Consider the following 14,138-nt stretch of genomic DNA (forward strand, 5'->3'; position numbering starts at 1 on the left):
ATAACTCACAAAAGATTACTTGTGAAGTTGTGTTGAAAAAGCTTCTGTGGCTGTGTCTTGATTTGGTGAACAGAAGTGCTGGCATAGAGTACTGATGTCTGCCATGCATTTGGGAAGGCAGTACACCTGGCACGTATTTACTGTGTGTGCAATAAGAAATGAGATGACATGTTGAGGACCACATCAGGGGAGAAAGATGTCTTCATTTTCTCTACTGTATTGCTTAGTTTCTGATCAAAGACTGACCTTTTGGGCCCTGTGGTTTTAGAGCCAAATTTAGAGACATCCCTTGGGTGGAGACTGTGAGGACTGCCCACCTCTTGCCATGGTCCAGGTCTACAAATCTCTTTCTTCTTTCAGGGACTCCTCAGATCCAAAGAGTGATGACCATGATGATCAGAGACCACGAAGTCCTCTTCCCCAAGTCCAAGGATGCACCCCTGTCATCCCCTGCTCAGAAAAATGACCCTAAGAAACCTCCAGTAGCTCGAAGCTCTGTGGGTTGGGATGCCACTGAAGACCCTCCAATTTCTAGGACAGAGAGCTTCAGTAATGTGGTAAGGTGCAGAGAAATTTCTTCCTTCCCTCTAACTCTTCCTTTAGTCCAAGTCATTCCATGTAAGTGCTAGTCTGGGGTGGAGGTTTGAGCAGTTTTAGAGGATGCCATGACAGTGGACACAGAGCCATTTGAATGCATCTTGAAAGCTGACCTCTTTCAAAATCTAGTCTCTGTTGGCATCCTAGAGGTGGGGTTAGTGATACGTGTGCCAGTTTCCCAGTGACTAAGCAGTGAGAATACTCACTAAAGCCCACTCTAAAAGGGAAGCCTTTCCAAACACAGTCCAGGAAAGTTCAATAGGGGAAATTATATGTCACATTGTAAGGGTTTTAGCAAGAGTTATTGAAAATTCCAGGTCAAAGTCCAGAGAGAACTGGTTTCCCGCTAATCCATGAAACGTGATTTCTGTGATGTGTTCATGTAATATTTCTCATTCCCTGATAAGCTGTCTCAGCAATGTCACTCCCCTCATTTGTACTAAAAGGTCGTGGCTCACATTCCCAAAGTCAAAAAACTCTGCAACCTCTGAAATGTAGAGTAGTTGAGGCCAATAATTTACAAAGTTCAAATATTTTTATGTATTTTTAGAGACAAATACTTAAAAAAAAAACCAGCCATGAACTTTTTGTAGCAGCTTGATTCTTTTTATGTGACCAAGAGATAAATTTAAAGTTTCTGGTTGACCTGGTAATGAAGTTGTCTATAGTACTGTTAATCCTGAGGATAATTAAAAAAGTATGAAAAAAGGATAGGTAGTGGTAGTAGTTATGATTTTTCTTAGGTGATGTCTGTACATGATGCATTTTACCAACACCCTCAAATTAATATTTAGAAATGCTCATACTTCATACAATGAAATCCAATTAGCGGTCCTTGGGAGTAGACATTGTTATGCTTATTTGATAGGTTTCTGTTTATTGTAACAGTATGGGCAGCTATGGGCAGACACTGTGATGGGAAACATAAGTAGGTCACCTCTGGGGTCCTCACCATAACTCTGTAGGGCAGAATTTGTCATCCACGTCTTGTTTTTCAGGACTGGAGGCTCAGGGAGGTTGACCAGTGGGCGGAAAATGGCAGCACTAGGGTGTTACAGAGTGGGTTTTAGTTCTAGCGCTCACTTTGAGGCCCCAGGGCTTCTGTCTCCAGGTAGGGTCGAGGAAGCAGGTGATAGATTAGAAGGAGAGCTTAGGCCTTGATTTTCTGATTTTAGGGCTCATTGTTTTTCTTCTTTTTTTCTTTTTAATTTATATATCTATGGTTCAAAAAAATTAAAATGAGAAAAACTATGTATTAAGAAATCTTGCTTCCTTTGCTATCTCCATCCATTCCATCCTTCCTCACCTTTATTTGCTTCGTATTTATCCTTCCAGTGTTTCTTTATGCAAACAGATATGAATGTAAATTATTTACATTTTTATGCAAATATATTCTCTTGCTCTCTCTTTCTCCACACACACACACACACACACACACAAGCGTGCACACGCACACACACATACATCTACTCTTTATCTTTATCTTGCATTTTTCCACGTAAGAGTATATCCTGAAGATATTTTTATGTCAATACATGGATAGACCTCTCATCTGACCAGGTTGCAATTAATAACCTTGACCATGCTTCATCTTATACTTGAGTAGATGTAGTTCTGGGATAAATTCTCAGAATAAGGATTGCTGAGTCAGAGGTTAAGTAGATTTATGTGTAATTTTTATTAAAATTGTCAAATAGAGGTTGTGCCATTTTATATTTCTACCGTCAATGCACAAAAGAGCCTGTTTCCTTATAGTTTCACTAACAAAATGTATTTTCAGATTTGGGGAGGTGTATTATTGATAGATGAGAACTTATATTTCACTTTTTTTTTTTTTTGAGAGAGAGAGAGAGTGAATGCATAAGTATATATGTAAGAGGGTGTGGGGGGGACAGAGGGAGGAAGAAATCTTCAGCTGGGCCTAGAGCTCAAGGTGGGGCTTGATCTCATGACCCTGAGATCATGACCTGAGCTGAAATCCAGAGTCCAAAACTGAGCCACCCAGGCACCCTGATATTTCAGTAATTTTAATTTTGATTTGGGTTTTTTTTTTTTTTAAACAATGAGAGAAGTTGAACATCTTTTCTTATGTGTAAGGATTCGTTGCATTTTTCTTTCCGTCTGTGGATGGTCTGATCTTATCCTTTGTCCATCTTTATGTTGGTTGTTGGTCTTTTTCTTGTCAATTTTTATGAGCTTTTTATACGAGAGAGTAGCTCGTTGTCCATGATATGTATTATAAATATTTTTGCTGGCGTGTCATTTCTTTTTTTATTTTATTTATGGTGATTTCTTTGTTTTATTTTTGTTCTTTTTAATTTGGGGAGTCATGGAAACTTACGTAGGTTAAATTTATCACAGTTGTATTTCATGGTTTTTGGATTTTGAGTTCTAGTTAGAAAGGCCTCCTCATCCTAAAGCTATGAAAAAATCCTACTTTAAGACTCTCTTACCACTAATAGACAATTGATTTTTAGAGCATGAGTTAGTTCCTTTCAGTGCAATATCCTTTCGGAAAAAAAAAAAAAAAAAAACACCATGCAGATAATCAATAATGTGATGAATTAAGAGATGGTCTTCTCATTAAGAGTTTCACGGGTGTGCAGCCTGGAGATTCTTTCTTTCAGGTTGCTAATCCTTATCTTGGGAACCTGACACATGGTAAAAACCCATGTGACATCCATGGCCATTTCTTTCTAGACCAGCGACTCGGACACAACCAGCCCCACCGGACAACGGCCGAATGATGGGTTTCTGGAAGAGAGCAGTAAAGCCCCCAGGGAAAAGCTAGGTGATTGGAAGCTGCAGTCACGGAAAAGGACTCAGACACTCCCTAATCGGAAATGCTTCTTGACATCAGCGTTTCAAGGTGCCAACAGCAGCAAAGTGGAGATCTTTAAAAATGAGTTCTGGTCACCTTCCTCAGAGGTAAAGGCCGGGGAAGGGCACAGGAGAACGATGTCTCAAGGCGTGCCCCCCTGCCCAGACTCCCAGCGGACTTCCACCTACGATAATGTCCCTGCCCCGCCCCGTACCCCTGGGGATGAGGCAGCTGCTAGCTCTTACCAAGCTTGTGATTCCAAGAGAGAAACTCTTGCCAGCTCCACCTCTGAAACTGGGGCTGGAAAAAAGAACTCTGGGGAAGAGGAACTTGAATCCTTGCAGAGGGTGGTCCAGGAGCTGCAAAAGGAAATAGAAACACAGAAGCAAACGTATGAGGAACAGATTAAAAAGTAAGTCACCTTGGGCAATCACTCAGCTTCCATTTTCAGAAGCAACAGAAATTGTTCTCCTCTGCTGAAGAAGTGATGTTAGAAACCTTGAGTTTAGAGAATGCAGTAATCTATAGCAGTTGGGTGTAATTGAGGAAAGAGGTAGAGGGAATGATGAGATGACTGCGGTAGTAAAAACTCTTTTAAGTTTTAGGTTAAATTCATGAAAAAGTGAAGTGTGTAGCTTATGCAGCTTAAACAGTTTCCAAATCATGATTCTTTAAGGGTCAACATGCTCTAAAAATTAAGAGGAACTTTAAATTTTTTCATAGAAATGGGAGTCATCCCTTCTGAAAATGTTTACTGAGCACCTACTGTGTGCCACACACCATCTCAGCTATTGGGGAATAGCACTGAACAAAACAGACAAAAGTCTCCGTGCTTATAGAGTTTTCCTTCTATCAGAAACAGAGAATATATATATAAGTAATTAAAATATATGCTATGTTAGATGCTGGAACATGCTATGGGGAAGATAAAGCAGGGCAGAAGTTTGGGAGGTCCAAAAAGGGGGTTCCTATGTTAAACAGGATGGTCAAGAAGGCTTCACTGAGAAGGTGGCACTAGGGCAAAGGCCTGAAGAGATGAGGGCATAAGTCAGGCCCATTTGTGGGGGAAGAACAAGCCAGGTAGGGAGAAGTAGAGATGCAGAGGGTGTGGAAGGGAGCAGGTCAGTCTGTTCGGGCATTGGAAGAGTGGCAGTGGGCTGGAACAGTGGGGAGTAGCTGATAGGAGAGAGGGCAGATGAGGGCAGAAGGCCTTGCCAGCCACCTTAAAGCCTGTGTGAGGCAGAGCTTCCAGCCAGATCTGCTTAACTAAACCTTCACCAAATCACTGGCTTCTCACTGAGCTCACCTTCCCCCACCCCCAAGGTGAATGGAAGGCCAACACGGAGGCTATTGCCACAACTGTCATGCACATCCCTAAGGTGCTTGGACAAAATGTGGCCTCCGGGGTAGATAAACTATTTTCTTGAAATCTTTTTCACACCATTGACTTTTCATGAACGTAAGCTCAATCCAGCTTAGCCCATATGAACACAAATCATGACGTAGTAAAATGCGAACTAGTGGGGCTTTCAAATTATGGGTACTTTTTAAGTCCATTAAGGCTCAGACACATGAAAGGAAGACTTTGTGAGCCCTGATTCCTTGTTTCCTACATAGAAGGCTGCCCGTCTAAAAGCAAAATGGAGAATCTTTGTCTAAGGACGTGAAATCAGTCATTTGTAGGACGACAACCCTCAAGTGCCATCTTGTCTGTGGTGTAAGCGTCCCAGAGGAGTTTCCTACTGCGCTGTCACGTGATGTCACTGGCAGGGTAGGGCGAGCCCAGCTGCCATGGAGGGGCCTTTCCTCCTGCATGGGGAACCAAGTCCTCTGAATTCACCCATCAGAGGGGTCCCCCATCCTCAACAGAGAGAGGAGACTTAACAGTCTATAACGCCTGCTGTGAGCTTCGTGTTTCAGACACACCTTCTCATGTAATCCCCACAGCAATGCTGTGAGACAGATAATATCCCCATTTTACGGAAGAAATGGGGGCTCAGGTAGTATAATCATCAGTAGGGCTGGGATTTGAACCGGGTCAGCCAGGCTCTTGAGCCCACCCAGATTCCACCTCTCCACCAGCAGCAGTGGTCAAAATCTAGCAGCAGTTCTCTCAGTTGAGATTTCTCCCAAAGCAAGATGGAAGCATGTGTAAACTTGGAGAAGAAAACTGGATTTGTTAGAGAGGGCCAGAAGGAATGAGACTAATTTAGCTGTAGGAAGAGATAAGCAGGGGAAGGCAAGGTTCCAAAGAAGGGCCATTACCTGGAGAATCAGCCGAAGCCCCTGAAGACAGGAGCCAGGCTGGGGTCAAATGGGAACTCAGGTTTCTACTAAAAAAAAAAAAAAAAAAAAATAGGCCATTTGGGGTGGGGAGTGGGTGCTGGACAAGGAGGTAACGCTTCACAGAGTGAAATTCTGAAGCAAATTTCCAATCACACAATCTCCCCACAGTCCTGAAATTTCCTCTCTGAGCTTAAAAATGGCATTGTACTCTCATTCGTAGGAGTTAATTCAGCAAGGCTTGGAAGAGCAGGGAGCACCTGTGACTAGACTAAGGTTTGGGCTAATAACAGGGAAACTTCCAGGAATTCAGATACCTAACAGATTCTTCACCTGGAGCAGATTCAGAAATGAGGGTGGGGCTGCCATGGCCCCTGCTCCCAAAGGGCAGCTCCTGAAGTTCTCCAAATCTCCTCCCCGAGGAGGTCTTAAGAGGAGAAGGCAGCACTGCTGCACTACTCTCCCTGGGAGCAGGATGGGCAGGCAGTCATGTGTGCACAGGTGTTGGGAATCTGGAATATGGAGCTTCAACCCCCAATCAGCATTTCTGTTGCAGGACATGTGCAAGGCACTGTGGAGGTGGAAAAAAAAATTTAGATATAGATATAGATATAGATTATATAAATAGTGGTTCCTTCTTTCAAATACTTAATTATCCAATAGAAGATACAAAACATAGAACAACATGAAAAACAACAACACAGAAGATGTTATAAGATCGTGTTAAATGACAAGGGGGAGCGCCTGGGTGGCTCAGTGGGTTAAAGCCTCTGCCTTTGGCTCAGATCGTGATCCCAGGGTCCTGGGATCGAGCCCCACATGGGGAATCTCTGCTCAGCAGGGAGCCTGCTTTCTCCTCTCTCTCTCTCTGCCTGCCTCTCAGCCTACTTGTGATCTCTGTCTGTCAAATAAAAAAAAAAAAAATGACAAGAGGGGGCTCAGACATGCCCCGGGTATTCAGGTTTACTGGGAAGTCCGCATGTGGGGGGTGGAAGTTGGATATAGGACTTGGGAGGTACAAAGGAAAATGGATAGTATGTGAGCAAGGGTGAAGGGAGAGTCTAGAGCTCATGCCCTGTTCTTTCATTCTGTTATTTCCTTCCTTGTAGCCTTGAGAAGGAAAATTATGATGTCTGGGCCAAGGTGGTGAGGCTCAATGAAGAACTGGAGAAGGAGAAGAAGAAATCTGCAGCCTTGGAAATCAGCCTCCGCAATGTGGAGCGCTCCCGGGAAGATGTTGAGAGGAGGAACAAGGCCCTGGAAGAAGAAGTCAAAGAATTTGTCAAATCGATGAAAGAGCCCAAAGCTGATGCTTGAGGGTTCCAACCATACCATGAAGGCAGCCTACAGAGGCTCACCCAACACACTCCCTTTCTCGGTGCTACCTGATGACTGAGAGGCAAAATTACTCCCTAGGAGGGAGAAGACATTTGAGGAGAAATATCACTTTTCCTGGTGAAATAAACCAATAGAATTGGCAGGAAGATGAGAGTGAGCAGGGACATGTGAGGACATCCATGACCTCTGTGGCTGTATTCAAAAGGATTGCATTATTCCACTGTGGTCTCAGGCCGAGTGAAATGGAACTTTCCATGCTGGGTGACTATGTCCAATGGAGACATTTGAAGCAGGCCACATCCCAGGACCTGGCAATAGACTGGCCCCAACCAAGGCTGGACTGAGGCATTAGTTCTTTTTTTTTCCCCCTCTGGGGAACAATTCATCTAATCAGATGGTCTCATGATGGCCTTGAGACACAGGGACAAAAAATGACATTTAGCTTTCTTGTACTCACCTGTGGTGAGCTGGTGAGCTGTGCTTTGGGGGGCTTCACCTGCTGACCAAGGCCCCATTTTGTACCCCCTTCCATGATGCCCACTCTCTAGGGCTGGAAAGTCAAAATTATTATTAGACTAAGACAAAGCGAGCAATAAACTTTGTATTTATGAAGGCAAAATTGATGAGAAATCATATTCAAATAAAGAGAAAGGAAGAAAGAAGAGAGAGTGAAGGAGGAAAGAAAGAAAGGGCTGTTGGTAAACCTTACAGACACGTTTGAGAGCCTTAGTAAAAGGTGCCCCTTCCTTGAGGCAGATGCACTCCTCTCCCGGCACATGGCTGGGTGAGCAGGGCCTGGGCTGGATTCCGGTCCTGCCTTTCCATGGCCACAGTTGTATACTGTGGGCCTGTGAACAGAGGCCTTCTCCCCATGGTGGCACTTCCTTGGAGGCTGGTTTGGGGGTTTTAGATAGCAATAATCACGATAATATTCTGTTTCACCAAAATGCAAATGATTTCACTCCTGAAAGGGACCAGAGGCCCTAGAGAACAGCTGGGAGAGGGGTCTTTGAGCAGACAGCTGATTTCTCCTCCTACATTAAGGAGCCTAGCTGAGGGCCCTGGTGAGGCCCCACGCCTCACTAAGTAGGAAAGAGGACTCTTTATGGCGCTTGTCATTGTTCTAATCAGGTGATCGCCAAGCTCTTTTGACCATGTACTCCATCGGAAGAAAATACTTGAGCAGACACCCTCTAATAGATTGCTTTACTTAGAAATCACATACAGGTACTACTACACGACTCTATCATACATATCCGAAAACACACACAGGACAGACTTTGAATAAGGATGAGACAGAAACACATATAAATAGATGTTCTCCAAGGTGCCTTGTGCTCTGGAGGCCACCAGTCCGATTTCCCAGCAGACGTTTCCCTGTGCTCGGTGTCCAGGTGTCATCCCATTGTTGCCACACGTTTACCTGAACTCCTGAAGCCACCTGGCTTCCTCAGAGGTTTGAGATCAAAGGTTACTGCGATGAGAGTAACCCGGCGCACGTTTCCTCCCTTATTCCTTTTTCTCCTTCTGTTTTCTCTTCTTCTCTTTGTTTCCTCTGCTCTCCTTATTTCTGTCCCTCTCCCTGTGGCCATGACACATGACCCACAGAGCAAAGGTGCAGACAGGAGGGTCAGTGTGGTTTAGTCCTGCCACACCCACCACCAGCCGCCAGACTGCTGGAGGGCAGGGGCAAGACCCAGCACATTCTCTGGGAGATGAGTTTATAGAAGACTGGGGGGAAAAGGAAAGGGGGTGATTTGGCACCTCATTAAGTAAAGCAATAAAATATTTGATTTCCTGGGGCTTGTTTCCTAATTACAGAGAGGCAAACGTGGAGACACTCGTTGAACACCTAATTTACACCGAGGAGAGTCTGTAGTTCTGCCGGGCGTGGGTTCCTCACACTGACCCTCTAGGGGCTGAAACCAAGCGGAGGACGGAAGTAACCTCAGAATTCTAAAGGGAACGTTTGCTCGAAGGTGCAAAGAAGAGGACCTGAAGTCTGTGTTTGGAGGTCAGTGTGGCAGGACCTTGCTGGGGCTCGGAGCAGGCACTCAGGCTGAGCAGAAGGGCTGCATTCGAATTCCAAGCTCCTCCTGGCCAGATGACACCTCTTGTTCTATTCCTTCCACCAGGGCCATGAGAGAACACAGCAGCCACTCCAGCCTTGGAAGCTGGAGTGTCTGTTCCTCCTCATGATCGAGGGGGCAACCGGCTGGCTGGAGGGGCCCTGCTTCCTCCTCTGCCGCTGTCCATAAAAGGGGAATACAAGAAGCAGGAGTTTCTCTATAACGTAGACCCTGTGAGGGCATAGAAGGGCTTGCAAAGATCTGGGGTCTGATGCCACTGGCCTCTGTGCCCCAAAGGCTCCGTGTGAGGCAGAGCATGGGAAAGCTCTCGGCTTGGTCTGGATTCGGAAGCCAGTCTTTGGAAAGCAGCTCACAGAGACAGACCTGCGTCATCTGTGTTCTGTTGGCTCCCACCTCCCCACATGGTGGAGGGGCTCGCCATCTCGGTGGTGTTTCTTTTCCATCACTCATCCCGTTCAGGAGGATGCCACCCACCTGATGCCTTCATCTCTGGGGATTAGAATGTCTACACAGGAATTGGGGATCGGGGCGCAAACCTTGAGACCACAGCAATTCCCTTCTGGTGAATCTGGGTCAGAGTCTGAGGCCTGGAGTGGAACCCTCCTCACGCAGAGCCTGGGCAAAGGATATAAGCACCAAACATTGTTGTTGTTGTTCTGTTCAATTCCTTAAGCCCTGCTCAACAGCCTAGTCATTCCATTTTAAAAAGCTCAAAGCTTGGAGACTCTGAGGGAGCTCCAGGCTGTGGAGATGGGCAGACGAGGAGCCCCAAGGAACTGCGGCTGTTGGCCGGGCTCCCAGGGCTCAAGACAGGGGATGTGCGCACACGGACGTCATGTAAACTTCCACATTCCACCACTTCCTCTGCAGATACCGTCCGTGGTCAGGCCGCGGCTTGCCGGGGACCAGAGAGATCACTTAGAGGCCGCCCCTGCAATTCAAACACGCTGCCTTTACAAGAACTGCACCTGGGCTTTCCTCCCGCTGGACGAGGCCCCAAGGGTGGAGGTCTCGCTACTGCTGGAGGAAGCCAGGCCGGCCTTTGGACGGCGGCAGAAGAACTGGAGTTGGAGGGCCGGTGGATCTGTAAGCTTTCCAGGGTGGCTTCAGACGAGGGGTGCGTGGAGAACGCCCACGCCTAGATGCATCTTGCCTTGGAGGCGCAGAAACTAACTTAGAAACCCCCCTGGGCTTATCTTATCTAATCTGTTCATTTAAGGGCTAGGGAAACTGCGGCCTGAAGGCAAGCTGAATTGCCGGTGCTCACATATCAGTGCAGAAGAGGATTAAAGTTAGGGGACTCAGGGATTCCTCTAGCCCACTATCTAGTGATTCTCCACTTCTGTCAGGGAGTTCTTCCCCCCAGGCCATGACCACAAGGTGAAACCCACTGAATGTCACCTGCGGAGTCTGTCCGGGATAGAGACCCAGCCTCACCTTTCGGTCACAACCAACGCTTGGCTCCCAGGATGCCATTTCCACCTACTTTATATGACTGATGCTGTTTTAAGACAGTGGTTCTCAGTCTTGGCTGCACTATAGAATTACCTTAAGGAGATTTACACAAAAAATTGTGATGCTCAAACCCTACCCCATGTCAACATGTCAACTGAATCAGAATTTTTGGGGGGGGGGGGTGGAGTCTAAGAATTTTTTCCTTAAAAAAACTTCCGGTTAATTCTAATATGCAGACAGAATTGTTAAATATGGTTCTAAAACTGCTAAGTTTGACACAAGTCCTGATGAATGATAATATTAAATCTACCTACTCCTTTTTTAAATAAGATTTTTTTTATTAGAGAGAGAGAGTGTGTGCAGGAGAAGGGGGATGGGGGTCGAGGAAGGGGCAGAGGGAGAGGGAGAAGCAGACTCCCCGCTGAGCAAGGAGCTGGCACAGAGGTCAACCCTAGGACACTGAAATCCTGACTTGTGCTGAAGGCAGACCCTTAACCAACTAAGCGATCTGCTCCCCCAGCCTTTTTTTAAAGATTTTTTTTTTTACCTACTCCTTTTTTCTTTTTTCTTTCTTTTTCTTAAAAAAGATTTTATTTATTTATTTGACAGACAGAGATCACAAGTAGGCAGAGAGGCAGGCAGAGAAAGAGAGGGAAGCAGGCTTCCCTGATGACCAGAGAGGCCGATTCGGGCTCAATCCCAGGATCCTGGGATCATGACCTGAGCTGAAGGCAGAGACCTTAGCCCACTGAGCCACCCAGATACCCCTAGCTACTCCTTTTTTCTATCCCCAGTCAACACTACACATTCTCTGTCCTCCCTACTTGCTGGTTTATCTTGTGTTCACTCATTTAGAATAAGAAATGCTTAAGAGAAAGTAAAATGGATCTTCATTACATACCCATTTTTCAGAAGAGTAAAACTGAGCCCAAAGTTGTTACTAAAAAAATCTCAATATAACAGTAGTTTAGACATGAACAAATTCAAGGAGCCTGAGATTTCTTTTATATATGGGAATGCTCTGAACTTGCTTTAAGAAGGTCAGCAGTTGACAGCTTCATTAAAAGAGTCCCAAGCACGGCTCTGATTAAAACCATCTTCCTTTCAAACTCAGATTGAGAAAGCTCTATCAGGAACCTTTGGGAAATTAACCACGAATGTATTATATCTGGGAGACTGTCATGAAGCCTCCATTAATCATTAATACCATCTTTATATTAGTTACCTGGTTCCAAGCAAAGAGCTGTGTCATGGGAGAATGAGAGCCTGGGTGGGTAAGATGGTTGTGGGTGGAGGGAATAGTTTGGTGGGGGGGAGCACAGAGCACACAGTCTGAGGTGGGGTGTGGGGACAGGGCCCTAAAAGGGGAAAGGGGGATTTAAGTAGCAGCCTGCAAAGCTGGTTTGCCCTCAAGCAAACCTGAAGACTGGTCAAAGTTGGCCCTCAGACCTCCTTTTCCGGTCTCTGTTCTTAATTAGTACCACCATCAACATCATAACCGCTAACTATCACTCATAAGCAACAAACACCATTTGCTTTCTGTCAGACGCTGTGCCAAGCACTCTGTACGTGACATGATAGGCTCTTTGGATTACGCGCTACTCTACTTATTTCACAGGTACGGAAATTGAGGTTTCAATGTAGCAGAGCTAGGGCCCGAGTCTATCCAGTTCGTTCGATGCTATGTCGGCTTTGATCCCATGTGGGGAAGGACTGTAGAATAGAAAGCTATCTCTAAGTGGTGATGAACTAAAATAAAATTTCCAAGGACTTTTTTTTTTTTTTTTTTAAATATAAAGAATACTGGTACAAATCCAGGAAAGGGCCCCTCATTCTGTTCTGATTCAGCATCAACGTGGAGAAATCTCAGCAGGCAGATGCCTTCCCCACTGCCCCGAGTCACACCTGCCTGCTCGTCCTGAGGGTGGCCACAAACCACGCTAGGCCTTTACCCCATTTAGGGTCCCACGTTGTGAGCTCTACACTGGAAAGTTCTCGTGGGAGTAACTCCAGGATCGGGGTCCCCCAAGAGTGTCTGGCTCCATAGTGCTGCGGAGGGAGTGTCTCAGACCCCTTTGCTGGCTCTCTTCTCACATCCTTCACTCTCTTTTCCATTTAGAGACAACTTATCTCTTTGCATGAGCTGAAAGGGAGCCCTCAAGTGGGCTTATTGGATAACTTTGAAGGACGTACTGCCCATGAGTCCTTTTAGAGAGAGTAAAAACCCTCTTAGTAAAAATCCACGTAGAAACCTTAGGGAGTCTGCATGAGTGGGGTGGTGTTGGTGGGAGGAAATACGGACACAATTCCCATCCTTTCCTCAACTTAAGACATGTCGTAAGTTAAATACAGGCTCTGCCCTGTGGATGTTTACAGGCGGAAAGAGCTCATTCTGCCCAGAGGCTTGCAGCTTCTGAGTGTAAGGCACAGAATATCTTCAGCTTGCTTTGTGCGGTCTGATTGCTTCCATAGCACTCCCAGGGGACCGGTGAGTGGAGCAAGGATCAATACGTGACTCCTTGGGAAGCAGGGCCCGTGTAATGATGCACTTACTTAGACTTGCCCGCTGCCTCTTGCATTTCACCATTCCTGATTCTCAGCTAAGATACAAAGCCCTCATTTCCCTTCGAAGTCACTTGTTCCTGACTGTGAGAGAGGGCAGCGGTTTGCCTGTCAGTGTCCTTTTAGGGAAAAAGCTGGGGGAACACGCGGTCTAGCTCAGCTGGCTGGGTAGACATCAGACACATTCTGTTATTTATTAATTAATGTGAAACTCATACCCTCAAAATTCCAGCCATAATGTTCATTAAGATTTCTTATGTTGGGTTTCACAGACTCCGCTGAAGTCAAGTAGGTACACATCAGTGGTGTGTCTTGCCATTCATGCTACTTATGTAGTCACTGACAGTCACCCTAGTATGTCTTTCTTGCTCTTCCGAGAGTGTTGGAATCTATCTCCCAAAGAATCTGAGGGTTACTGGACAAGCATAAACTTGTAAATCACACAGCATCTGGCAGCGCACACAGCATCTGGCAGCGGTCATGCCAGTCTTGAGAAAGCTGATCTCTGTGCAGTGATAATATAGACAGTTGTGTTGCCAATGGTAGCTTTACTGTGTTTACATTGTGTCTACAATGATATCTGCAGCACATGTAAGCTGAACCCAAGATTTAGCAAAATGTTGCAACACTTTAGTCTTCCTCTTGCCCTTGAGTGTTTTAGAAGAACTACATTTGAATAAGGACATTAAAAAAAATGCACTTGTTGAGGGCTTCCTGTTCCCTAAGCATGAAATACTCTGCTTTACTTGCAATATCTCTATTAATTCTCACAGCCAGCTATGAGGAAGTTTCTAGTATTACCTCTGTTCTACAGATGAGGGAATGGAGGCTTTAAGAGGTTAAGCCATTTGCTTAGACTCATAGTTAATATCTTCTTTCTGAGAGATCATTTTTTTTTCATTTGAACACTTTTGAAATTAGTATGTCCAATTTGTGTTTTTCCCAACGCAACCAAGTGATTAACTCCATTATGACACTATCAACCTGGAGAC

At 45.5% G+C, this 14,138-nt stretch overlaps 1 protein-coding gene across 2 annotated transcripts in view; it reads left to right on the forward strand.

Moving 5' to 3' along the window:
• The window catches only part of ARHGAP25 (Rho GTPase activating protein 25), an 85,246-nt gene extending 77,588 nt beyond the window's left edge, over window positions 1-7,658 (forward strand). For both annotated transcript variants that reach the window (XM_059187864.1, XM_059187863.1), the window contains 3 exons: window positions 361-557; window positions 3,298-3,830; window positions 6,811-7,658. In XM_059187864.1, coding sequence (XP_059043847.1) covers window positions 361-557; window positions 3,298-3,830; window positions 6,811-7,018 — 938 coding nt within the window. In that variant the 3' untranslated portion in view covers window positions 7,019-7,658. The remainder of the gene's footprint in view (window positions 1-360; window positions 558-3,297; window positions 3,831-6,810) is intronic.
• The last annotated feature ends 6,480 nt before the right edge of the window (window positions 7,659-14,138 follow it).

The sequence above is a fragment of the Mustela lutreola genome, chromosome 9 (assembly GCF_030435805.1).
Source record: "Mustela lutreola isolate mMusLut2 chromosome 9, mMusLut2.pri, whole genome shotgun sequence".
Lineage (NCBI taxonomy): Eukaryota > Metazoa > Chordata > Mammalia > Carnivora > Mustelidae > Mustela > Mustela lutreola.